This window comes from Oncorhynchus kisutch, linkage group LG22 (genome assembly GCF_002021735.2).
Source record: "Oncorhynchus kisutch isolate 150728-3 linkage group LG22, Okis_V2, whole genome shotgun sequence".
Lineage (NCBI taxonomy): Eukaryota > Metazoa > Chordata > Actinopteri > Salmoniformes > Salmonidae > Oncorhynchus > Oncorhynchus kisutch.
In genome coordinates this window covers 32,728,246-32,756,125 of record NC_034195.2, presented here as the reverse complement: position 1 = coordinate 32,756,125, position 27,880 = coordinate 32,728,246, and the positions used below count along the sequence as shown (strand labels likewise).

General features: G+C 44.9%; 1 protein-coding gene across 1 annotated transcript; it reads right to left on the bottom strand.

The window, feature by feature from the left end:
- Positions 1-608: 608 nt before the first annotated feature.
- LOC109866977 (genetic suppressor element 1-like) lies at positions 609-23,404 on the bottom strand. The gene is made up of 15 exons (XM_031801027.1): positions 23,183-23,404; positions 22,164-22,340; positions 21,367-21,569; positions 11,214-11,386; positions 10,807-11,001; positions 10,042-10,203; positions 9,353-9,594; positions 8,861-9,149; positions 6,112-6,734; positions 5,883-5,995; positions 5,513-5,795; positions 5,080-5,193; positions 4,242-4,880; positions 3,950-4,053; positions 609-1,877 (listed from the first exon to the last, which is right to left on the bottom strand). Exons 2-15 carry the CDS (start codon positions 22,303-22,305, stop codon positions 1,740-1,742), a joined length of 3,420 nt encoding a protein of 1,139 aa, XP_031656887.1. The 5' UTR covers positions 22,306-22,340; positions 23,183-23,404; the 3' UTR covers positions 609-1,739.
- Between the last annotated feature and the right edge of the window lie 4,476 nt (positions 23,405-27,880).

Sequence of the window (27,880 nt, the reverse complement as noted above, 5' to 3'; positions counted from 1 at the left end):
TGATGAATGCAAATTGGAGATTTTTGGTTCCAACTGCTGTGTCTTTGTGAGATGCAGTGTGGGTGAACGAATGATCTCAGCATGTGTATTTCCCACTGTAATGCAGGGAGGAGGAGGTGTTATGGTGTGGGGGTGCTTTGCTGGTGACACTGTCTGTGATTTATTTAGGATTCAATGCACAATTAACCAGCATGGCTACCACAGAATTCTGCAGCGATATGCCATCCCATCTGATTTGGTCTTAGTGGGACTATCATTTGTTTTTCAACAGGACAATGACCCAAAACACACCTCCAGGCTGTGTTAATGCTATTTTATCAAGAAGGAGAGTGCTGCATCAGATGACCTGGCCTCCACAATCCCCTGACCTCAACCAAATGGAGATGGTTTGGGATGAGTCGGAGTGAAGAAAAAGCAGCCAACAAGTGCTCAGCATATGTGGGAGCTTTCAAGACTGTTGGAAAAGCATTCCAGGTGAAGCTAGTTGACAGAATGCCAAGAGTGTGCAAAGCTGTCATCAAGGCAAAGGGTGGCTATTTGAAGAATCTCAAATATAAAATATATTTAGATTTGTTTAACACTTTTTTGGGTTACTACATGATTCCATATGTGTTATTTCCTAGTTTTGATGTCTTCACTATTATTCTACAATGTAGAAAATAGTAAAAAAGAAGAAAAAAAACTTGAATGCGTAGGCGTTCTAAAACCTCCTACCGGTAGTGTGTGTATATATATGTATATATATAAACATTTTCACAACCTCCAGTTATTTTCTTATAGAAACACTGTCTTAAATATTCTACAACTATGATTTTGCAAGTCCATGAACCCAAGTGGGGAAAAAAACAGAATAGTAATATCTCTATAGCACAGTGTTTACTGTTCTAGATAGTTCTAACAGCAATGTCACTAGTATGATCCCTAGTAGCTCTTCTAGGTCTTTAAGTGCATCTTGGCTGATTTGTCCTTCCAGTTCAGTGGTTGGTTGGCTTGCTATTGGTTGTGCATTCCCTTTTGAGCTTGCTATTGGTTGCTTCCAAACCCTTCAAAATCAAGGAGGGAAAAAAGGAGGATATACTCGTCATTTTATTGTCCCAAATTCTATAATTGGTTAAAGTGGGTGCCAATATTATGCCATACTCTTATGTACAGTGGGGAGAACAAGCATTTGATACACTGCCGATTTTGCAGGTTTTCCTACTTACAAAGCATGTGTAATTTTTATCATAGGTACACTTCAACTGTGAGCGACGGAATCTAAAACAAAAATCCGGAAAATCACATTGTATGATTTTTAAGTAATTAATTAGCATTTTATTGCATGACATAAGTATTTGATACATCAGAAAAGCAGAACTTAATATTTGGTACAGAAACCTTTGTTTGCAATTACAGAGATCATACGTTTCCTGTAGTTCTTGACCAGGTTTGCACACACTACAGCAGGGATTTTGGCTCTACATGCTTTGTAAGTAGGAAAACCTGCAAAATCGACAGTGTATCAAATACTTGTTCTCCCCACTGTAGCTACGACCTCCAGCTTTTAGACTTCGAGTCTGACCACACTACAGAGTCTAGGAGTGTGGCACTCCCCCCTTTCTACCATCCTCTCTTCCTTCCCAGTCCAGAGTTCTCTTCAATCTCTGCCTCTGACTGGGAACCAATCCAGTTTCCTCTCTCCAGAGGTCAGTCAGTCTGTCTGTCTGTCTCTGTCAATCTGTCAGGAGCAGGGTAGGGAGTCACCGGGGAAGGTGACCTTTGAGCTGCCCCTTGCCCCAGTGCACGTTGGGAAGGGTCAGACACTTCCTGAAGTGCTCTAGCTGAGCCTGCAGTCTCTCTCTCTCATCTCTCACCCTCTGTCTCTGACTCAGCAGCTCCTAGAGAGAGAGAGAAAGAGAGGGAATGGAGCAAGAGAGATAAAGAGCGAGAGTGTTTACTAAAAGAGTGAGTAGGGGTGAACAAAGCACATTGGTGTAAACATATAGTCACAAACAGACAGACAGACAGACAGACAGACAGACAGACAGACAGACAGACAGACACAGACAGACACAGACACAGACAGACAGACAGACAGACAGACAGACAGACAGACAGACAGACAGACAGACAGACAGACAGACAGACAGACAGACAGACAGACAGACAGACAGACAGACAGACAGACAGACAGACAGACAGACAGACAGAGTGCTGATCAAGCTTTAGTTTTTTACTTTTTGATCATAATAAATCAAATTGTATGGACAGACCCTAGATCCTCAAAAAGTTGAGGATTGGCATCCGACCGCAAGGCACGACAGATGGTAGTGTGTACGGCCCTGTACATCACTGGAGCCCAGCTTCCAGTCATCCAGGACCTCTATACCAGCCGGTGTCAGAGGAAGGCCCTAAAAATTGTCAAAGACTCCAGCTACCCAAGTCATAGATTGTTCTCTCTGCTACCGCATGTCTGGAACCAACAGGACTCTGAACAGCTTCTTCCCCCAAGCCACAAGACTGCTGAATAGTTAGTCTGGGTAGCTATTGGCTAACTATTTAACTATCTGCATTGACCTTTCCTTTTATCCTGTTGCCTAGTCACTTTATCCCTATCTATATGTACATATCTCCACTCAAATCAAATGTTATTTGTCACATGCGCCGAATACAACAGGTGTAGACCTTACTGTGAAATGCTTACTTACAAGCCCTTAACCAACAATGCAGTTCAAGAAATAGAGTTAAGAAAATATTTACTACATTAAAAAAAATTCCAAATAAAATAAAAAGTAACACAATAAAATAACAATAACGAGGCTATATACAGAGGGTACCGGTACGGACTCAATGTCGAGATCATTTGTACATGTAGGTTGGGGTAAAGTGACTGTGCATAGATAATAAACAGCGAGTAGCAGCAGTGTAAAAATAAAGGGGGGCGGGGGGGTCAAAGTAAATAGTCCGGTGGCCATTTGATTAACTGTTCAGCAGTCTTATGGCTTGGGGGTAGAAGCTGTTAAGGAGCCTTTTGGACCTAGACTTAGCCCTCCGGTACCACTTGCCGTGCAGTAGCAGAGAGAACAGTCTATGACTTGGGTGACTGGAGTCTTTAACAATTTTTTGGGCCTTCCTCTGACACCGCCTAGTATATAGGTCCTGTATGGCAGGAAGCTTGGCCCCAGTGATGTACTGGGCCATTTGCACTACCCTCTGTAGCGCCTTACAGTCAGATGCCGAGCAGTTGCCATACCAGGCGGTGATGAAACCGGGCAGGACGCTCTCGATGGCGCAGCTGTATAACTTTTTGAGGATCTGGGGAGCCAATCATCCTCAATTACCTCGTACCCCTGCACATCGACTCAGTACTGGTACCCTGTGTATATAGCCATGTTATCGTTACTCATTGTGTATTTATTCCTTGTGTTATTATTCTGTTATTTCTCTTTTTTTATTTCTGCATTGTTGGGAAGTGTCCATAAATAAACATTTCACTGTTGGTCTACACCTGTCGTTTACAAAGCATGAGACAAATAACATTTGATTTGATTAGATCAGTACTCCTACTCTGAGACACTTTGTGGATATGTGAGCTTTGTGGACACTTTGTGGATATGGGAGCCTTGTGGACACTTTGTGGATATGGGAGCCTTGTGGACACTTTGTGGATATGGGAGCCTTGTGGACACTTTGTGGATATGGGAGCCTTGTGGACACTTTGTGGATATGGGAGCCTTGTGGACACTTTGTGGATATGGGAGCCTTGTGGACACTTTGTGGATATGGGAGCCTTGTGGACGCTTTGTGGATATGGGAGCCTTGTGGACACTTTGTGGATATGGGAGCCTTGTGGACACTTTGTGGATTTGGGAGCCTTGTGGACACTTTGTGGATATGGGAGCCTTGTGGACACTTTGTGGATATGGGAGCCTTGTGGACACTTTGTGGATATGGGAGCTGAGTTTCTTACCGCCATGCTGTGTGAGAGTTGTTCAGCTGTCAGGCTGAGAGTGTAGTTCTGAGTCTCCAGCCTCCTGCACTGACTGTGGAGAACCTGTCTCTCCATACCCCGCTCTGAGAGAGAGGGGGAAGAGAGAAATAGAGAGAGCGACAGGAGGGTAAAGGGAAGATATGGGGTCATAGAGGGAGAGGGAGGAAGACAGATAGGGAGATGGGCATAGATGGAGGATGAGAAATTGTGTGTTGGGGGAAGAGAAAGAAAATTTGACTAAAAACTTTTTGTAGATGAAAGGTTAACTCACCATCCACATACTCCTGATATGCCTCAAAGACGGACTCTATGCCCTTCCACTTCCTAGGGGTTTCTTCCTCATCCTCTTCCTCATCTTCCTCTGAGCGCTCAACCCGTACGCCATCAGGGTCATGGTGGGGTGGAGAAGGGTAGGGATGATGCCCATTGGTGGGGTGTGGAGGTGTGTGGAGGGGGTCTGGTCTCTTCAGAGGGGGGATGTTGTAGGGCGCTGAGGGCTCAGACTTTATACTGGACTCCGGAACGCATATGGAGCTACCCAGTGTCTTGTGGGTAGACTGCAACACAGCCTGGTGGAAGTGTTGGGCGAAGTCCTCCCGGATGAATCTTTCCCAGGGCTTGTTCTGCCCATTCTGCCCAGTCAGGGGCACCTTCAGTTGAGTAGGATGGCCAAGGTGGCCCGCTCCGTTCTGGAGAATCTGGAGTCTCTTAGAAGTGTGACGTTCGCACAGTCCTGCCCTGTCAGGGTGGAGTCCCAGGGGAGGGGGGTGGCGGGGTGGAGGGGGTTGGGGGTTTAGTGGGTCTGTGTGAAGGTTGTCGGGATGGTGGGGGTAGGGAGGCAAGCGGCTTGGGGAGTCTGGGTAGTCTAGTCCGTTTGACTTGTAGGCTGGGAGGTCAGGTGTGTAGTCACCTGAAAACATAAACACAGTATAAGGATCTCATGGGTGTTACCCTTTGTGTGTGTGTGTGTGTGTGTGTGTGTGTGTGTGTGTGTGTGTGTGTGTGTGTGTGTGTGTGTGTGTGTGTGTGTGTGTGTGTGTGTGTGTGTGTGTGTGTGTGTGTGTGTGTGTGTGTGCACAAGCACGCATGAGTGCGTGTGTGCGTCTTACCAGTTGAGAGAACAGGAGTGCTGCTACAGAGGGGTAATGGGTTGTATCTGATGGTGTCCAATGTCACACTCTTTAGCTTTATAGCCTTCAGCAACCCCTCCATCTTTTCCTTATCTACAGAGCAAGAGAGAGATAGAAAAAGAGAGCAAGGGGAGGGGTGAAAATGGGATAGATTCCTCAAATGTAAATATGGACCTCAAAGCCAGTTCCACAGTTTTTTTATTCTTCTCCTCTAATCAGGGAGAGATTTAGACACCAGGTTGGTGCAATTAACTATCAGGTAGAACAGAAAAACAGAGGTATTTCGGAACTCCTAGGGTAAGATTTTAATACCCCTTGGATAGGGCATTAGAGTACACTAGGTTGTAGTGGATAGAGGTTGGAGAATAAGAGCTAGGGTGTACTGTGCTGGGGTTAGTGTACTGTATGTTACCTCTCCTCTGCTGGCTGGTGACATGGGACAGGCTAAGCATGTTGAGGAAGTGTTTCTTGTCCTCCAGTTGGGGGAAACAGTCCATCTCTTCAGGGGTGAGAGTGGTGCTGAGGGGGGGAACAGGTGCCACAGTAGAACAAGGGGTCTTCCTCTTGCCTTGTACAGGAGGAGGGGAGATGCTGCGCTCTCTCAGCATCCTCCTCCTCTTCCTCCTCTTCTGATGAAACAGCTGGTCACGATGGGCCAGCGTGGTCAGGCCACACACGCGCAGAAAACACACCTTCTACAGAGAGACAGATTACAGAGAATTAAATCATACAACGATATAATAGAAGAACAATTGAAAATTGTTAATGTGTGTGGTAGTTACCTCTGAGGATGTGTCTAGTTTTAGGGGGGGCTGCTCTGCAACCCTTCTGAGGTGGGCCCTCACTTCCTCCTCATCACTCTCATCATACGACTCATCTAGATCATAGTAATACCCTGGGGGGGGACAGACCAGAGTTTTGTTAAAGCCCACCCAGATCTCGTCTTATCCCCACTTGAATGTCCACTCTCCTCACCTCCCTCCCTCCCTCTTACATCCCCTTTCGTCTTACCTCCCTCCCTGGCCTCTCTCCTCCTGCTCTCCTCCAGATCCAGCTTGCTGACCAGCCTGTGCTGCTGCTGAAGGATCTTATCGTACACCACTGGGTTTTGAGGCTCCTGGCCTGGCCGCTCAGACTTCTGGAGGTCCCTGGAGGGAGAGGGGGAGCTGGACGGGCGCTGGACCCCCAGGTCAGAGCTGGGGCTGGGGGAGGACAGGAGCAGTGAGCCCTGCTGGTGGAGGTGGTTATGTTGGTGGTGGAGACTGTGAGTGGATCTTTCAAGCTCAGCCATGCTCCAGAGGCCAGAAATCTGCAGAACGGGTCCCCTGATGAAGGAGAACCTCTCTGGGCCCTCCCCCATCCTCCTGCATCCCTCCTCCCCCCGCTCCCAGCTGGGGGGCCACTCAGCTCTGGTCAGACCAGGAGGAGGGCGGGAGGGGGGAATTGGGGAGTCAAACCTGCGACGAGTGTCTGGGGAGGTCTCTGTGAGAGAGGCAGGGTTCCAGAGGGTGGTGGGAGGGACAGGGGGGTGGGGGAGGAGGTGAGGGTGAGCTTTGGGGGAGATGAGTGGAGGTGGGGCTCCTACGTGGGGTTGAGACTCTCTGTTGCCTGGGTCACGCTGGCTGGCGTTGGACCTGTGAAGACAAGCAAAACAATATAGTCACACACAAACACACACAAACACACTTGGTTTTATCAGAGTTGACCTTGATGATGCAGCCAAGCTAAAAGCAAAGTAGAACGAGTACTGACTCGGAGGATACTGCAGTTTTATGTTAATACATGCATAAATGCACGCACATCAGTGTTTCATTTGTAAAAGTGAGCCCGAGAGGGGGGGGTGATGTGGAAGGCTCTGAAGTGCCAGATAAAAAAAATCACCTGTATAATAATAAATCATTGCGTGCATTATCATTGCTTTTGCATTATCATTGCTTTTGCATTATCGTTGCTTTTGCATTATCATTGCTTTTCCATTATCGTTGATTTTGCATTATCGTTGCTTTTCCATTATCATTGATTTTGCATTATCATTGCTTTTGCGTACTGGCATAGAGCAGTAGAGTAGAGGTGCTTGCAGAAGTTGCACACATGGGGGAAAAATGTGGAGCCTAGGGTCTAGGTAATGTTGTCTTTTAGAAACACATTTCACACAATTCCACATCATTTATGATGACTGGATACTTTAGCAGAATCTTTTCTTATTACCTCACAAATGATCAAAATGACAGGCTACTTTGACATTGACAAACTGAGAATCTCAGATCAATAAAAATAGTCTAAGCCTAGTTGTGTGGAGACACAAAGTGTACAATATGAGGAGGAAGTGATAGTCCTAAAAAAGCTTTCCAGTTTCACTGACTCAGCCAATGACGCACAGCTCACTCACCAGCGATGGTCAATGCGCTTGGGCCAAAAGCTCATCTCTCTCTTGTTTTACTTTGTAAAACAGTGCTGTTCACTTAAAAGGCCTATTTGGAAGTTGATCAAATATTTTGGTAGATTATAGACAGATTAGTCTTCTCTTTTCAGCAGGAGCCATATGCTTTCCAACGATTGTATTTGAAATATTGCAAAAGGCCTGTTTTGGCTAGATGCTGTTCACTGACAGATTTGCTATTTCTCCTCCGTGGCTAAACTATAGGCATAGGCCCACTCCTGGTGTAGTATTGTGAATGATTCCCTTTCTTTCTGAACCGACAGCAGTAATTCTAGAACTTTGGCAAATGTATTTCAATTCAATAGGAGTGCTGTGGCACCTCCAGCACGCTTCCCGCAGCTATGATTATATAAGGAAATAAATAATGAAGTGCAACGCTGGAGAGATGAGAGTTCCAGGCTCATGTTTATCAGAGCAGAGAGAGATCATAGACAGTGAATATCATTCTAGTTCTGTGAGAGTTACAGGCAAGCTGCTCTCTCTCACCACAGCAATGACCACTCGTTGGTCTATTCACTATTCACATGACATTTTTAGGGGGCAGGAGAATTACAGACAAGGCAACTTGAATGAACTCTGATTGTTTTTATTAACATTTTTACATTACAAACAGTGATAAGCAGTGGCGGAAAAAGTACCGAATTATCATACTTACAAAAGATACTTTACATAGAAAATGACTCAAGTAAAAGTGGAAGTCACCTAGTAAAATCCTACTTGAGTAAAAGTCTAAAAGTATTTGGTTTTAAAAATACTTAAGTATCAAAAGTAAATGTAAGAATCATTTCAAATAATAAGCAAATAGACGGCACCATTTTCCTTTTTTCTTTTAATTTACGGATAGCCAGGAGCACAATCTAACACTCAGACTCCATTTACAAACCAAGCACGTGTTTAGTGAGTCCGCCAGATCAGAGGCAGTAGGGATAACCAGTGATATTCTCTCGATAAGTTAGCGAATTAGACCATTTTCCTGTACTGCTAAGCATTCAAAATGTAAAGAGTACTTTTGGGTGTCACGGAAAATATATGGAGTAAAAAGTACATAATTGTATTTAGGAATGTAGTGAACTAGAAGTAAAAATGGTCAAAAATATAAATAGTAGAGTAAAGTACAGCTACCCAAAAAAACTACTTAAGTAGAATTTTCAAGTATTTTTACTTAAGTACTTTACACCACAAGAGGTAACGGATCCTAGAAAATGGGTTCCGGAACGAAATATTTCAAAACTGAAAGGTGCCGGATCCTGTTCCTGCTGGGGAAACTGATTAACTTATGCATTTCTCAACTGCTTGTTCCCTGCCTGATTAGACACTCACCTGTAGCTGTGTCTCCTAGGCTCCACCCCTTCCCCAGGTGACCACGCCTCACTCTCCTGCCCCTGCCGGCGTTGCTTTGACAACCAGAGCTTCTCCCCATTGGCCTGTTGGAGCTTCATTGCAGAGGCCAGTGTTCCATGGAGCCCCCCTGTAGAGGCTGAGGCAGTGTGTGCGTTCCCAATCTGAGAGGGCACCAGGGTGGGAATGGGGTGAGAGGCTGACCCCCTGGAGGACTGGAGGTCTGGTTGTAGAGGTTTAGGGACTGGGAGGGCAGGGAGGGTGGGCTTACCTGGAGAAAAGAGATGAAGTATTATAATTAAACACTACATTATGCACTTTATAATGCATGATATGGATGGTGACCTGTCTCTACTTTCAAGAGAAATATCTGGTGCTTAATTAACGGGAAATCAACCAATCAGTGTGTGTATTTAATCTTTACTGTATATGTGTGTGAATGTGTATGTGTGTGTGTGTGTATGTACACCGCACCCAGCCTTTTGGGTGTCAGCCTCTCCCCAGGTCTGACCCTGTCCTCCGGCGGAGCCGTGAGAGCCTTCAGTCCAGCAAGGTACTGAGTCCCCACCGCTTTCACCATCTCCCTCTCCCTCTCTCTCTCCCTCTGCCTTTCTCGCTCCCTTTCTCTCTCTCTGTCCCGCTCCCTCTCTCTCTCCCGTTCCAGCTCAAGCTCCCTCTGTTTCTCTCGTTGGCGAAGGTCTTCCTCCATCTGTAGTCTGTGGGGAGGTTAAAAGATACACACACATCCACACACCACAGACACATGGGAGAGATGACGAGAGATGCAACACTCAACATGGGGCAGATTAACCACACACTGTTAAACACACACACCTATGCACACACATGCCCACGCTTGCAGGCGCGCACACACACACACAGAGCATTAAGACAGCATGAGTGAGCAAGAGAAGATGAACAATTAATAGGTAACCACAGGATATAAACACACACAGACACCGATGTGTGTATTGGTGTGTGTGATGTGTATATGGTAGCAAAATTTAACACAGTCAGCAACCTGTGCCTTTCCTGCAGAGAGATTACAAAGTGTGTGTGCATGTATGAGTGTAACACCTCTCAGCCAGAGGGATTGTTCAGCTTCCAAAGGTAGCAGCCCTCAGAGCAGGTGCAGGTGTGTGCATTATAAGTGTGTGTGTTACCTCTCAGCTATTGCGCTGTGTGTGTGGCTGAGCTCCCCAGGGTAGCGTGCCCCAGGCACGTGCATGTGGAGGGCAGAGGGGTGGAGGGTAGAGAAGGCTCTGCCTGCTGGTACAGAGTAGAACTGAGAGCGCAGTGCAGACAGACACAGAGACTCCTCCATCCTGGAACACACAGAGAGAGAGATGAGGGGAAAAGGAATGGCAGGAGAGGCAAAGAGAGAGGGAGCAATTCATTTCAACCTTTGGCACATTTTGGGGTTCAGTCGCCATTTATACATCCCAACCCGGGACACACAAACACAAAGGCTGCTTCAAACCTCTGTCTCCCTGTCTGTCTCTCTGTGTCCCTGTCTGTCTCTTTGTCTTCTAGTCTGGTTGCCTGTCTCTCTGTGTCTCTGTCTCATCTGTAGAACACTGATTCTATAGAGTCAGACTGAGGTAGGTAGGGTGGTCTATAGACTGACCTGGGTAGGTGGTGGAGGAAGGCAGGGGAGTCTAGAGACTGACCTGTGTAGGTGGTAGAGGTAGGCAGGGTGGTCTATAGACTGACCTGTGCAGGTGGTGGAGATAGGCAGGGTGGTCTATAGACTGACCTGTGTAGGTGGTGGAGGTAGGCAGGGTGGTCTATAGACTGACCTGTGTAGGTGGTGGAGGTAGGCAGGGTGGTCTATAGACTGACCTGTGTAGGTGGTGGAGATAGGCAGGGTGGTCTATAGACTGACCTGTGTAGGTGGTGGAGATAGGCAGGGTGGTCTATAGACTGACCTGTGTAGGTGGTGGAGATAGGCAGGGTGGTAGTAGGCAGCAGCAGCAGTAACATGGGCAGCGGTGACGGGGTCAAGCCCCAGGTGCAGCGAGGGTAGGCGGAGGTCGTCTGAGGTAGCAAAGGGGCGGAGTCCTCTCAGGTACTCCTCTGGGACCGTCCCCGAGGGAACTGCAGGGTGTACCTGACCAGGTAGACTACAGGAGGGGGAGGAGTTGGGGATTAGATTGCAAATTTGGGTCTGCTGTTTTGGGGTGAACGGAGGATAGTGCATATGTGGTTGAAGCAAGAGAGACTTATCCGTTGCACTGTTGATGGGTTTGTGTGTGTGTGTGTGTGTTTGTGGTGTGTGTCTGTGTACATGTGTGTGGTGTATTTGTATGTGTGTGTATAGACAGGAGTGATTCACCTAAGGCCCTGTAGTCGCCGGTCCTGCATGACAGAGCTGGGGGTGAGGCTGAAGGGGTAAGAGGGGTGAGCCAAGACGTGATGAGAGGGGACAGGATAACCTCCTTTCTCCTGGGTAGGGCTGAGCTCAGACCCAACACTCTCCCTACTCACTCCACAAACACCTGACTCAGCCTGACAGAGAGAGGGAGAGGGAGGGAGAAGAAGAGAGAGACGGAAATAGATCATGTTTGTTAAGCAAAAAAAAAATCTCTCACTCATAACATGTGAAACTATTTTCATGTCAGGATTTGTCCCTTAATGTTGAGCTAACCATAGCATGTTAACACTGTCATTGGCTATCAATGTAGCTACTCCAAACCCCCACTCTGTTTGGAACACGCATCACTGAATCCCCTGCCAGCAATGCTCTCATCACTACTCTGACACCCCTGTCATGTCTGTCCCCTACACACACACACTCGCCTGCGCGCACACATCACCTTCTTCTAGGTCACAGCAAGAGACTCTCATGTTAATAGCTCTATGAGCTTGAGGCAGGGAAGGAGAGAGGAATGGAGGGAGAGGGGAACGGAGGGAGTGGGGGACAAGGGAGAAGGGAAAGGAGGGAAAGGGGAACGGAGGGAGTGGGGGACAAGGGAGAGAAGGGAAAGGAGGGAGAGAGGAACGGAGGGAGTGGGGGACAAGGGAGAAGGGAAAGGAGGGAGAGGGGAACGGAGGGAGTGGGGAACAAGGGAGAAGGGAAAGGAGGGAAATGGGAACGGAGGGAGTGGGGGACAAGGGAGAAGGGAAAGGAGGGAAAGGAGGGAGAGGGGAACGGAGGGAGTGGGGAACAAGGGAGAAGGGAAAGGAGGGAGAGGGGAACGGAGGGAGTGGGGGACAAGGGAGAAGGGAAAGGAGGGAGAGGGGAACGGAAGGAGTGGGGGACAAGGGAGAAGGGAATGGAGGGAGAGGGGGGCAGAGGGAGTGGGTGGGGGACAAGGGAGAAGGGAATGGAGGGAGAGGGGGGCAGAGGGAGTGGGTGGGGGACAAGGGAGAAGGGAGAAGGGAATGGAGGGAGAGGGGAACAGAGGGAGTGGGTGGGGGAAAAGGGAGAAGGGAATGGATAGAGAGGGGAACGGAGGGAGTGGGTGGGGGACAAGGGAGAAGGGAATGGAGGGAGAGTTGAACGGAGGGAGTGGGGGACAAGGGAGAAGGGAATGGAGGGAGAGGGGAACGGAGGGAGTGGGGGACAAGGGAGAAGGGAATGGAGGGAGAGGGGAACGGAGGGAGTGGGGGACAAGGGAGAAGGGAATGGAGGGAGAGAGGAACGGAGGGAGTGGGGGACAAGGGAGAAGGGAATGGAGGGAGAGGGGAACGGAGGGAGTGGGGGACAAGGGAGAAGGGAATGGAGGGAGAGGGGAACGGAGGGAGTGGGGGACAAGGGAGAAGGGAATGGAGGGAGAGGGGAACGGAGGGAGTGGGGGACAAGGGAGAAGGGAATGGAGGGAGAGGGGAACGGAGGGATTGGGGGACAAGGGAGAAGGGAATGGAGGGAGAGGGGGGCAGAGGGTGAGGAGAGTGGAGGGAGAGGGTGACGAAGACAGAGGGGAACGGAGGAAGAGGGGAGCAAAGGGAGAGGGGGCGGAGCGAGAGGGGGTGGGAGGGAGAAGGTAGTGGAAAGTGGAAGAAGGGGAGGGGAAATGGAGCAGGGGGAAGGAGGGAGAGGGGGAGAGTAAGAGAGAGGGAGGATGAGGATGAAATAGATGAAAGGGAGGGGAGATGACCTCTCAGCTGCAAGCTAAAAGCCCACCCGGGTGGAGAAGTGCTTCTGATATGTCAGAGCAAGTTAAGATCAGGGCAGGAGGCAACCCCTAAAACTCCTCCTCTACTACCCCCTTCATCTTTCTCTGCTGTCTACCTCTCTCCCCATCAAGTATAAACAACCACACACTCACTCACTCTACCAAACTACTCCCACACATGAGTAACCTTGCTGAGGAAATATTAGCTCCCAGTGCTAATGACTAGGCTTAAGCTGTGGTTGTTAAGCAGTGGTCACCAACTGGTCGATCGCAATCCAAGTCATTCCTAGTCGATCACCAAACATTGGTGTAAAAAAAACTTGAACGCACAGCAAAGTTGATACTGTGAGATTTCTAAACGTTTAAAACCATGACTAGAGAGACTCAATGAATACAGCAAAGAGATGCTGTTTTTACGAGGAAGTTCATGATTAAGTTGTTGTTCAGCACTGTCAACACTTCGTTCAACACTTTAATAAGCCATAAAATGTATGTTCTCCCTCCTTCCACTCACACTACAACCAGCACCGCAGCTGCAATGAATTACTATGGCAAAGTGTTCCCATAAGCTTGTGTTATTAGCAGCTTGTGTATTTTTAATATCTATGAATATTTCACTTTCTCTGGTCATAGTAAAAACATTAATTGGTGCATGAGTCAGCTGGAAGACCTTGTCCCCATTTCTCATCGGAGGGACGAGATTTCGACATCGGAGGGACTACATTTCTTGGTACTCCAAAACATATTGCTATCAGGTTGTAAATCACAGCTGGCCTGATACATTGTTTGCTGCCTCCATTCGGATGCACTGTTTCAGTTTCAATGACTCAATACTTTGGACAAAAACTGAAGAATGTAACTAATGCTGGGAATGTCAATACAATCAAACTAGCAAGAGCAATGATCACAAGTCAGTCATAACATGGCTAATAGACTAGCATATCTAATTATGTAGCAAGCTAAAAACACTGAGCCTCATGTTAGTCAGATAGCTAGCTGCTAGGAGGACGTCATGTCATGTCATGTCATTGTAGGAGTGGGTGAGTGACTGACTTTTTCCCCTCATATTGTTTTTTGGTGGCTATAGACAGCTAGAGATGCAGGTGTCATTTGGTTAGCTAGCAAGAACTTGAATGACTGTTATCCAGTTAGCATATCTCTTGCATTTGCAAATTCACTCTGGCTATCTACTCCGATTTCAGAGCACTCTCATCTGAGAGTGCAGAATAACTGATGAATTTATGAACTTGCAATACCTGCTAGATACAGTTGAAGTCAGAAGTTTACATACACCTTAGCCAAATACATTTAAACTCAGTTTTTTCACAATTCCTGACATTTAATCCTAGTAAAAAGTCCCTGTCTTGGGTCAGTTGCGATCACCACTATATTTTAAGAATGTGAATTTTGTATTCGATTTTTTACCTTTATTTAACTAGGCAAGTCAGTTAAGAACAAATTCTTATTTTCAATGACGGCCTTGGAACAGTGGGTTAACTGCCTGTTCAGGGGCAGAACGACAGATTTGTACCTTGTCAGCTCGGGGGTTTGAACTTGCAACCTTCCAGTTACTAGTCCAACGCTCTAACCACTAGGCTACCCTGTCCAAATAATAGTAGAGAGAATGATTTATTTCAAATTTAATTTCTTTCATCACATTCCCAGTGGGTCATAAGTTTACATACACTCAATTAGTATTTGGTAGCATTGCCTTTAAATGGTTTAACTTGGGTCAAACGTTTCGGGTAGCCTTCAACAAGCAATTTTGGCCCATTACTCCTGACAGAGCTGATGTAACTGAGTCAGGTTTCTAGGCCTCCTTGCTCGCACACGCTTTTTCAGTTCTGCCCACAAATTTTCTATAGGATTGAGGTCAGGGCTTTGTGATGGCCACTCCAATACCTTGACTTAAGCCATTTTGCCAAAACTTTGGTTCAAAACTTGGGGTCATTGTCCATTTGGAAGACACATTTGTGACCAAGCTTTAACACTTTCTGACTGATGTCTTGAGATGTAGCTTTAATATATCCACATAATTTTCCTTTCTCATGATGCCATCTATTTTGTGAAGTGCACCAGTCCCTCCTGCAGCAAAGCATCACCACAACATGATGCTGCCACCCCCATGCTTCACTGTCGGGATGGTGTTCTTCGACTTGCAAGCTTCCCCCTTTTTCCTCCAAAAGTAATGATGGTCATTATGGCCAAACAGTTTTGTTTTTGTTTCATCAGACCAGAGGGCATTTCTCAAAAAAGTACGATATTTGTCCCCATGTGCAGTTGCAAACCTTAGTCTAGCTTTTTTATGGCAGTTTTGGAGCAGTGGCTTCTTCCTTGCTGAGCGGCCTTTCAGGTTATGTCGATATAGGACTCATTTTACTGTGGATGTAGATACTTTTGTACCTGTTTCCTCCAGCATTTTCACAAGGTCTTTTGCTGTTGTTCTGGGATTGATTTGTACTTTTCTCACCAAAGTACGTTCATCTCTAGGAGGCAGAACGCATCTCATTCCTGAGCTGTATGGTGGCTGCGTGGTCCCATGGTGTTTATACTTGCGTACTATTGTTTGTACAGATGAATGTGGTACCTTCAGGCATTTGGAAATTTCTCCCAAGGATAAACCAGACATGAAGGTCCACTATTTGTTTTCTGAGATCTTGGCCTATTTCTTTTGATTTTCCCATGATGTCAAGCAAAGAGGCACTGAAAAGCAAGTTTTAATGACTCCAACCTGAGTGTATGTAAACTTCCGACTTCAACTGTATGACCGGTGTCAGTAAACCTAGCCAAAAAACAACAAATAGTTAGTCAAGAACGCTCTAGATAACATGTAAACAGCCTTACCAGCTCTGCTATGGTGAGTAAAATGGTCAGAGTGAGGTGTTCTCTCATTTGTGTCTGGAAGTAACTTGCTAGCAAGCTAGCCAACTTTAGCCAGTTAGCTTGGGTGATTGGTTGGGACAAGAATGAATGCATTGGCAAGCAAGCAGCATAAGGACGAGTAGGCTACATTCCCCATCGTTTATGAGTGTACTTATGACGGGCAACTAGATTAAAAAGTTTGAGAGGGTTTATCTAATGTTCCTTGGTTAGATTTGAGCTCATCTTGCTCTGGCTAGCATTAGTTGTTGATCTTGTTGTTGTTGATGTGCATAACTGAGGGAGAGAGAGCCTACCTTTTCATGGTTGTTTGATCAATAGGACTGTAATGTTCCCAAATATAAGAGGGCTCCCGTGGTATTTACTTATTTGTAGAAATGCTTTCAGGTGTAATATATGGCTTTTGGAGAATGCGTTCTAATGATCTAATTTTGCGCTGTTGCATCTGCCTGTAAACACACAGTCCAGTTCAAAGTGAATGATGGCAGGTCCATGTGGCAAATGGCTTGTTGGCATAAAGGCCTACTGTAGCTCTGATTGGCTATTGTGCACCGGTCTGCAAAGACTCCGGTCCAAGACGAGACCGATGTTTTTATTAGGTTTTATTTGCTGCAGTGTCTATTAATTGTCCAAACGCACAGCTTTCCCACTCTATATGGCTAGATGCCTTAGAATGTTTGGAATGTTCACAAATGCCTTAGAATGTTTGGAAATTACGTACACTAAGAATTTTGAAAACGTGGAAATGACCATATCTAAGTGCTCGCTTGTCAGAAAATGTTTAAAAAAATAAAAATATTATTCCTGGGGATGTATATGAACAGATTTTTACAAAGATTTAATGTTGCTAAAATGCTGTCAGTTCCACTTTAACTTCCTTCATACAACTCCCTCTGATTATACCCCCCCTCTCTCTTTCTCTCTTTCTACCACACTCTGTCCATTTCCCTGCCTCTTCCTTCCTCTTCCTCTCTTTAACCCTCTCTCTCCTTGCTCTCTATTTCTCTCTTCCACTACCCCCTATCTGAATAGGAACCCTAGGGTAGGAGGCCGAGCCAGACAGACTGCTCTTTGTGAGGGGGAGAAAGGCTGCTCGGGGGGCTAACCCCTGGATTGTTTAGAGGGCCTAGTTCCTCACTCCATCTTAAATACAAACACAAATACACACAGGGCTCTTGGGACACAAGGGACACAAGAAAATGCACACAAAGCTCACTATTCACAGCATACCGCACACACACACAACAACATAGGAGACAGTGTTTACAGCTACCACTTTTCTTTCCAGTATGGGTCCACTGGGTGACTCACTCTCTCTCTCCCTCCCACATTATTTTAAGTGCATCTTCTGAAGGCTTCATGAAGCATTCATATAGGCTCCATAAGCACTACATAAAGTGTGCAGCGGAACACTGTATCCTGGAAACACTCATTTTTATTAAAACAAAACCGCTATTCATTAAATACAAATACCGAACTTGTTTTTGTGTGGATTCCGCTACACGGTTAGCTTTTAACAGCTAGGACCGCTATTTCTTGGTATTCCGCTTAACAGACAGGTTGAAGCCTGCTTGACTGAGACGTTAAGCTTCTAGCCATCAGGCGAACGAAGTTGGTACCAGATGAGTTTTGCAATGGGGCCCTCTTTGTCTGGAGAAATACATGAACAGTCCCAGAGCTGTGTCTGCTTTGTTCTGGAGCAAACCGGATCACTCAGCGTTCCAATGTGGCAATTGTTTGCTTGCCCAGGATTATAGTCTTGAGGTGGCTTCCTTAATCACGCAGGTCACCAGCCTACGTAAGAAACTGGGGAACACTCAGAGTGGAATGTTTACATTTTCTCCGCCGGTGGCTGGACGCAGTTCGCGCTTACTGGATGCATCTCCGCCTTGTCGTTATCCGACTGGCCAGTGTTGCCTGGAGCTCCCCTATCTGATAGCAGAGTCAAAGGATGTCACTTGATTATTGCAGCTCAACGTGTAACTTTTGTTGACAATGTCGATACCTTTTGGAAACAAAACACGTTTTATAAGGAGGATGGGATCCACACAAATCATTTGGGTTCCTGGATCCTTTCACAGCATTATAAGGCTGCGTTGAGACAATGACTTATCAATGTCTCAAGTCCAGCTCAGCTAATCCTTGTGACGCAGAGTTGTCATAATGCTTCAGCAATTGTACATTACACCAGGGGTGTCAGTAGACACAATATAAGTAACCTAATTTATGTCCCGTTAACTGCACTGAATGCCTCTACTGATCCTACAGATATTGTATGCAGCAATCATGTGCCTATGAACTAGATTTATACTGTTAGCACTGAGGCGGTGTGCCCTAGGAGCAAGTCCACTGTGTGCAGCTCAAACTGCACTAACATACATAACATGAGCATATCTACTTCTGTAAAGCATTGAAAACAAGCAAGCATCCCAGAAGAAAAGTGCTAAAAATAGCCCATGTTAACATATGTAGCTTAAGAAACAAGGTTCCTGAAATCAATAATTTGCTTGTAACAGATGACATTCATATTCTGACTCTGAAACTCACTTAGATAATACCTTTGATGATACAGTGGTAGCAATACAAGGTTATAACATTTACAGAAAATATAGAAATGCCAACGGTGGAGGTGTTGCTGTTTATATTCAGAGCCACAATACTATTGAAGCAATATGGTTACAGTTTCATCTGCCTCACCTAAAGCTCTTTCTGTTGGGAAGCTGCTATAGACCACCAATTGCTAACAGTCAGTATCTGGATAACATGTGTGAAATGCTTGATAATGTATGTGATATCAACAGAGAGGTATATTTTCTGGGTGATTTAAATATTGACTGGCTTTTATCAAGCTGCCCACTCAAGAAAAAGCTGCAAACTGTAACCAGTGCCTGCAACCTCAGTCAACCTACCAGGGTAGCTACAAACAGAACAGGAATTAAATCATCAACATGTATTGATCACATCTTTACTAATGCTGCAGAAATTTGCTTCAAAGCAGTATCCAGATCCATAGGATGTAGTGATCACAATGTAGTAGCCATATCTAGGAAAACCAAAGTTACAAAGGCTGGGCCTAATATAGTGTATGAGAGGTCATACAATACGTTTTGTAGTGATTCCTATGTTGTTGATGTAAAGAATATGTGTTGGGCCGTGGTGTGTAATGCGGAGCAAACAGACGTTGCACTTGACACATTTATGAAATTGTTTATCCCAGTTACTAATAAGCAAGCATCCATTAAGAACATGACTGTAAAAACTGTTAAATCCCCGTGGATTGAAGAGGAATTGTATGGTTAAGAGGAAGGAGGCAAAAGGAATGGCAAATAAGTCTGTATTGCAAATTGAGAAAACGTGACTAAACTGAATAAAAAGAAGAAGAAACTACACTATGAAACAAATATAAATGACATAAAGAATGATCGTGAAAAGCTTTGGAGCTCCTTCAATTACATTTTGGGAAAAAAGGCAAACTCAGCTCCATCATTCATTGAATCAGATGGCTCATTCATAAAAAGATTGTGGGGGCTGTTTAGTTAGACTTCAGTGCAGTCTAAGGCACTGCATCTCAGTGCTTGAGGTGTCACTACAGAAACCGTGGTTCGAATCCAGGCTGTATCACAACCGGCCGTGATTGGGAGTCCGATAGGGCGGTGCACAAATGGCCCAGCGTTGTCCGGGTTTGGGGGGCAGTGTTTGGATGAAAAACGTGCCCAAATGAAACTGCCTATTTCTCAGGCCCAGAAGCTAGAATATGCATACAATTGTCAGATTCGGATAGAAAACACTCTAAAGTTTCCAAAACTGTCAAAATGTTGTCTGTGGGTACAACAGAACTGATATTGCAGTTGAAAACCTGAGGAAAATCCAACCAGGAAGTGCTGTTCTTTTGAAACCTCTCTGTTCCATTGCATGCCTACCCTCCATTTAAAGGGATATCAACCAGATTCCTTTCCCTATGGCTTCCACATGGTGTGAACAGTCTTTAGACATCGTTTCAGGCTTTTATTCTGAAAAATGAGCGAGAATGATCACATCGCGTCAGTGGATAGCTGAGTTTTGCATGTGCGAGCAGCTTGGAGCAGACCTTTTCTCTCTCTCTCCTATTGAAAAAGCTACCGTCCGGTTGAAATATTATCGATTATGTATTGTAAGCAACCATCACTCCTGTGTTCCAATGGCACGTTGTGTTAGATAATCCAAGTTTATCATTTTAAAAGGATAATTGATCTTTAGAAAACCCTTTTGCAATTATCTCCAACACAACGTGCCATTGGAACACAGGAGTGATGGTTGCTGATAATGGGCCTCTGTACGCCTATGTAGATATTCCATAAAAAATCTGCCGTTTCCAGCTACAAGTCATTTACAACATTAACAACGTCTACACTGTATTTATGGTCAATTTGATGTTATTTTAAAGCCAGTGTGTCTATGCATGTGGATGACTCAACACTATATACGTCAGCAAATACAGTGACTGAAATGACTGCAACACTTAAAGAGCTGCAGTTAGTTTCAGAGTGGGTGGCAAGGAATAAGTTGGTCCTAAATATTTCCAAAACTTAAAGCATTGTATTTGGGACAAATCCTTCACTAAACCCTAAACCGCAACTAAATTGTGTAATGAATAATGTGGAAATTGAGCAAGTTGAGGTGACTAAACTGCTTGGAGTAACCCTGGATTGTAAACTGTCATGGTCAAAACATATTGATACAACAGTAGCTAAGATGGGGAGAAGTCTGTCCATATCAAAGCTCTCCCTTCTTAACAGCACTATCAGCAAGGCAGGTCCTACAGGCCCTAATTTTGTCGCACCTGGAATACTGTTCACTCATGTGGTCAGTTGCCACAAAAAAAGTACTTGCAATTGGCTCAGAACAGGGCAGCACAGCTGGCCCTTGGATGTACACAGAGAGCTAATATTAATAATATGCATATCAATCTCTCCTGGCTCAAAGTGGAGGAGAGATTGACTTCATCATTACTTGTATTTATGAGAGATATTGACATGTTGTATTACACTGCGCTGTCTCTTTGAACTACTGGCGCACAGCTCGGACCCATGCATACCCCACAAGTCATGCCACCAGAGGTCTTTTCACAGTCCCCAAGTCCAGAACAGACATATGTGAAATCTGTGAATGTATTGTAATGTTTCTTTTTTTAAATGGTATAAACTGCCTTAATTTTGCTGGACCCCATGAAGAGTAGCTGCTGCCTTGGAAGCACCTAATGGGGATCCATAATAAAAACAAATACAAAACACATAAATGGGTGACAAATCATCTATAAACGTATTTGATTCTTTATAAAGGATCAATAAATGTGAACAACTAAATGGATGGTTATGTCACACAGTTCTGCCACATTATGAATCTTTATAGAGCATGATATACAGTTATAGATTATGTGTGAAGCATCTATGCAGTGCTTTATAAAGCCTTCATAAGATGCACTTCAAATAAAGCGGGACCGTTTCTTCTTACCTGGTGCCCTTCTCCTATCCAGAGAATGTTGCTGGTCTTGCTGTGAGTTGGGGTGATGGTGACTCCAGGAGGGGTGGAGGGAAGGCTGTCTACCCCACTTGAGGTCTGGAGTGGCCCTGACAACCCCCTCTTAGGAGTGGTGACTGAATTACTGAGACAGGTGGCTGGAGAGGAGACTGAAGACTCACTACTGGGAGAAGAACCTAGGGGAGGGATGGATGGATAGAACAAGAGAGAGCGACAGAGAGAGTTGAATAGATAGAGAGCGCACAAGAGAGAAAGAGAGAGGAATAGCAAGGTAGAAAGGCCATCAGGAAGCCATTACTGTAAAAACGAGACATAACACTAATCAACACACACAAAAGCAGCTAATGGGGCTCATCCGAGAGGAATGAGGGTGGAGCGAGATGGCAGGGTAGAGTGATGCCTGAAAAACAAATGGAAGAGAGTGGGATAGTATAAGGGAGAGAGTATAAGGAGAGAGTGTGAGAGATACAGTGAGAAGCAGTGAGAGAGAAGGAAAGAGAGGGAGAGAGGGAGAGTGTAATTGTGGGTAATTACCTCCATTAGGAGCTAACACACAAACACACACCTACACATGCACACACACACACAAACACACAATAGCAGCACGGTTGGACATGAATCTGATGTCAGATCGATGTAAAGGAAAGAGGGGAAGAGTGAGCGGGTAGGAGGGAGGAGACTGTAGATGATGGATGGATTTTGGGTGTGAATAGAATAGATGTTATTGATTTCCTGAGGTAAGACGAGAGAGGCGGGGTCACAGTGCTCACCTCTGGGATCTTCAGCCTGTTTGGCCAATTGACGGAGGGCGGCAGCGAATCCAGAGTGAGCAGACTGAGCAGCCGCACTCCCATTGGCTAGTGGGGTGAGAGGGCTGACCGTGGCCGTGGTGCGAGTTGGCATGGAGATCATTCCTAATGACCGCAACTTTGACTAATGGCTCATACCTGGAGAGATAGAGAGGATGGAAGGGTGGACAAAAAAGTTAAATGAGGGACAGGAGGGTAGTGAAAGAAAGGAAAGGGAGAAGAATATTTCTTCTCTATCGTAATACAACAATGTGTGTGTGGGAAAGAGAAAGCGAGGGAGCTACTGAGAGTCTGTGTGTGTGTGTGTGTGTGTGTGTTAGCTCTGAGAGGGGGAAAGAGCAGACACTGAGGTGAAGTATCAGGTCAGAGGTCGGGTTAGTCTGTCAGAGCCATGACACACACACACACAAATTCTAACAAACACACACACACGCACAATTCTAACATAATTTGTGTTCCCCCACTGCCCTCCCAGTGACCCACATACAGCTATATACTGCCCCACCCCCACCTAGGCACACACACACACACACACACACACACACACACACACTCACACAGCAAAGGCTCTGATCCTTACGGCTGCCTGTTTGTTGAGACATCGTCATATCCTCTCTCTCCTCTCTCTTTCTCTCTCCCTCCTGTACCCTCTTCTATCTCTCTTCTATCCCCCTCCTTTACCCTCCTCTCTCTCACCTCTCTCTCTGTTTATCTCTGTTTCACTCACATGCTTATTTAGCAAAACAAACATGCACACTCTCTAACACACATATTTCCCTTCCATGTTCTCTTTGGCTCATTTATCTTTCTCTCTCTCACTCAGTGTGTCTCTTTTTCTCTCATACAAACACATACACACTGATACACATGCTCACCACACACACACCATGCACACACGCACACACACACACCATGCACACACGCACACGCACACACCATGCACACATACAAACTGACATACAACAAACAAACACACTCACCGGCTGGCTCCGTGTTCTTCCTGCTTGCATTATCTTTTCTCTCTTCCTCACGCTCTTTTTCCCTTTCACACTCGCTCACTCCTCTTCAAGTTCCCTCTCTCTCCCTCTCATTTCTTCTCTCTCGCCCCACTCTCTCTTGTTCTTTCACTCTCTCTCTCTCTCTCTCTGTCGTTCTCTCTCTCCTCCAGGAACAGCCCTCTCAGTTGTGCAGCTGCTACACTGTCACGTGATTCCCTCATTCTGTCCCCCTCCCTTATCTTTCTTCCTCTCCTTTCTATCTCTATCCTCTCTATACCCCTCCTACTCTCGCTTTCTCTCCCCCTTTCTCCTACTCCCCCTTTCTGTCTACCCCCTCCCTCTCATACCTCCACTCCCCTCTTCTCCCTCTCTCCTCCCCCTCATTGTTACCCCCTCCTAAGTATGAGGAGGAACAGGAGGAGGAGGATGGAGGGAGGAGGAGAGGTAAACTTCATCCATCACTCTCCACCCATCAGCCCTGTCTGCTGCAGGGGCCCTGACAGTGACCTATCACCCGAGTCTATGCGTGGCCATGGGGACAGGGGCTGACGAGGGACGGTGAAGTGTTTAGAGTGGACAACATGACAGCCCAGCACTTTAGACACATACGGTATAAACAAGAAACAACTCAGCTCTCTGTCTCTCACACACACACTGTGTGGCACCTGCTCTGCCCTCTCAGCTCATAAAAGCTGAAGTGTGTGTGTGTATTTCTGTATTTGTGTTTGTGTGTATGCGTGTGTGTGTGTGCACGTGTGTGTGAATGTGTGTGCGTGTGCGTGTCATTAGGATTGGATAACAAGCAATTACAGTGTATATGTGTGTTATTTCCTGCTCTGTCATTACACCACGGAAGAGAATGGAACACACACACACACAAACACATCTCCCTCCTTTGTAAACACATCTCCCTCCTCCGTAAACACATCTCCCTCCTCTGTAAACACATCTCCCTCCTTTGTAAACACATCTCCCTCCTCTGTAAACACATCTCCCTCCTTTGTAAACACATCTCCCTCCTTTGTATACACATCTCCCTCCTCTGTAAACACATCTCCCTCCTTTGTAAACACATCTCCCTCCTTTGTAAACACATCTCCCTCCTCTGTAAACACATCTCCCTCCTTTGTAAACACATCTCCCTCCTCTGTAAACACATCTCCCTCCTTTGTAAACACATCTCCCTCCTCTGTAAACATATCTCCCTCCTCTGTAAACACATATCCCTCCTCTGTAAACACATATCCCTCCTCTGTAAACAAATATCCCTCCTCCCTCCATGTCAGTGTTATACAGTAGCTGGCAGAGTATTTTATGTTCCACTGACTTAGAGAGTAGATTCTGAGCCAAACACATTTACAACCCTTGTAAACATGTCTATAACATAATTCATTACAATGTGTGCGTGTGTGTGCATGGGGAATTTTAATATGTTGAGTTAACAGCCTCACAATCACATAACATAATGATGTCAGTTACACTGACATCTTAAGCGCACACACGCAGGCACGCAAACGCACACGTACGCAAATGCACACACACACTACCTGCTGACTCAGTATTTGTGTATAATTTATCACACAACGTATGGCCCTAATCATCTAATCTCCAGGGACAGCACTGCCAGCTAGCATTTTCAACACTGAGCAGCTGAGGAAATGTAGGGTTTAGTACATATACAGTAGCATGTTAGCAAAAAGTATATACTAGTGGATAACTAAACATAGAGTGCTAACATAAAAACATATATTTATGTTTTATTGTCACATATACAAGATACTGTAGGTGGAATGAAATGTGTTGTTTTACAAGGTCATATATAAAGCATGAGCTGGCACACACCCAGAGAAAATGATTTAGTGTAGAGGTGCTGACTAACGGTGAATTAACTGGAAGCTATAAAAACAAAGAGTGGCACACTCCATGTATAAAGTCCAAATCATTTATTAGGTAAACCAGCAATGTTCTGGCAGTACTGGGCTTTCTTCATTGTCAGACGTAGTAGTACGGTGCCCTGGAGACAATGAGGGTCAAAGGCACATCAACAGATTCTTCACCTTGTCAGCTGAGGTACCAGTGACCTAGTTCGAATACTGTATGGCTCAGTTGGTAGAGCATGGTGCTACAATGCTAGGGTTGTGGGTTTGATTCCCATGGGGACCAGTAAAGGGAAATGTATGCATTCACTGCTGAAAGTCACTCTTGATAAGAGTGACTACTAAAATGTAAGTGGTAGACTACCTGCCACCCTCTATTTAAACCCCCCACCGATATGTGCACTGTTAAAATGAAGTGTTTTGTAACAGCAAAACTAGTGGCAACTGAGCTGCTACCAACACAAAGGAGACTAAACCTTAACTTTGCTGGAGTATCGAAACACACAATCCTGAGATGTTTTCAAACATGACACGGTGTGTTGTAACACCACTTAATCAAGGGTTCTGCAACACCTTGCCAGGGACTGGGAGCCCTACCAGAAAAGGTTGAAAACAATATTTTGGTGTTTCAAATCACTTCTTCTGGTGTATTTTCATTCATTTATGTATCTGGCATTTGCCAGTTTAACCCATTTTGGCGGGCAGAGTAGAGGTTTTACAGCGGGCATTAAAAGATGGAAATGTGTCAATGGGTCGTCTCATCATTGATGATCATTTTGCCTGTCATTTTGGATATCCTTTCAACATTATCCATTATGCCCCATGGCACAACAAACTGATTAATTATACTATTTAGAAGTATTATTTTCTATCTTCAAACATGCAACATTGTGTAAAACAATCACAAAGTTTTAAAATGTTGAATTACCCACAACGCACTAAAAACAGAGCCATGTGACAAGATAGGAAGTGTAAGGAGATTAAAATACTTCTAATTAGTTCAATCACTCAATGTTCTCTATCTTTGGTTATCCTCACATAAAATATATACATTTAGAGAAACATATTAAGTTCAATTTATTCAACAACCAAGAATTCACAAAATGGGACAAACACCAAATTGAGAACGCATGCAGAATTATGCAAAAATATCCTCTGTGTACAACGTAAAACACCAAATAATGCATGCAGAGCAGAATTAGGTTGATACCCGCTAATTAACAAAATTCTGAAAATACATTAAATTCTACAACCACCTAAAAGGAAGCGATTCACAAACCTTCCATAACAAAGCCATCACCTACAGAGAGATGAATCTGCAGATTTTAGAGAAACAACTAATTTTGGTACATATAAGTGTCTTATATCGGCTGAAAGCTTTAAATTCTTGTTAATATAACTGCATTGTCCAGTAGCTATTACTGCAAAAAAATGCCATGCTATTGTTTGAGGAGAGCTCCTAACAATAAAACACTTTATTCACCACGATAGGTTTGATAAATTCACCTCTGAGAGTGAAATGTGTACTTACAACCTGAAATCTTGCTCTGATTTATCATCCAAAGGGCCCCAGAAATAACATGAGGTGTCAATTTGTTAGATAAAATCCTTTTTCATATCCTAAAAAGGTCCATATAGCATGCATGATCGATTTTGTATTTCCACTCGTTCAATTTGCAAAGAAAGGAATCTGTGAAAATCGGACCCTAAACGTTGTTTCAACCGGTCAAATCACGTTCATATCTATTCCTCAGAGATCCTAGAACGTAACCAGACTTCACTATATCATTAGGGGTGTAGTATATCCTATAAGACACCATATTTGGTCAGAGAGCGATGCCTTCATGGCACGACAATGACGCAGCCGGTCTTCATTTGATCGACTGTATCTTTGTCACATCAGCACCAAACAAAGCTAGCTAGATAGCCAATGAACTGGATTTACGGGAGTAACCGGAAACCTTGTGTCTGTCGCAAAATGTAGGTGCTAACCTTTTGTGACAGCATGCCTTTTCCTTTTGGACAGAAATGAAGAAAGAATATTCAGAGTTATGAAGTTATGAAAACTGGTTGTTTTGCAAATGTTGAACTTATAAAATGGCTGCTAATACTTGGAAAGCTAAATCAAAGTCCAAGTATACAGATTTGAAGATATTCTTGCAGAAAAATAAAATATGAATGCAAAGGTTTCCTTCACAATTTGTCCAAATGTACCTGGGCGACTTCACACTAAATGTCATGGAGAAAGCTCATAAGTTATCTGTCTGAAACTTTGCACATACACTGCTGCCATCTTGTGGACACCATTGGAATTACATCCAGAGTGATGGCTAGAACTGGGACTTTTCTCTTGCATTTCAAAGATGGCCGTAGAAAAAGACTGGTTGTTTTTTTCTTGTATTTTCTTCTGTCAGATATATTGTGATTTATTCTCCTACATTCAATTCACATTTCCACAAATTTCAATGTGTTTCCTTTCAAATGGTACCAAGAATACGCATATCCTTGCTTCAGGGCTTGAGCTACAGGCAGTTAGATTTGGTGTGTCATTTTAGGCTAGAATTATACTGGATGAAAACACAGCAAGAAAACACAGGCCAATATGTAATAGTCGTCTATATTATTGCTGTATTGGTGGTTAGTTCAACAACAACTTGTTTTACTAGAGGGGGAAAAAACTGAATACGCATAACTCATATTTAATATTAATTCAGTGACTGAACAACAACTGCATTCCCACCCCCACCTCTAAAGGCATAGTATCATGGCAGGTTACCTGTCAGGTCACCTCTCAGGTCAGTCA

Excerpts from the sequence above, each read along its gene's own strand:
- LOC109866977 (XM_031801027.1), bottom strand. The coding sequence starts at position 22,305 with ATGATCTCCATGCCAACTCGCACCACGGCCACGGTCAGCCCTCTCACC. Across the intron at positions 5,996-6,111 it reads GAGAGAGGCCAGGGAGGGAG|GGTATTACTATGATCTAGAT; the intron begins GTAAGACGAAAG and ends GTCCCCCCCCAG. Across the intron at positions 5,194-5,512 it reads CACCAGCCAGCAGAGGAGAG|ATAAGGAAAAGATGGAGGGG; the intron begins GTAACATACAGT and ends CTTGCTCTGTAG.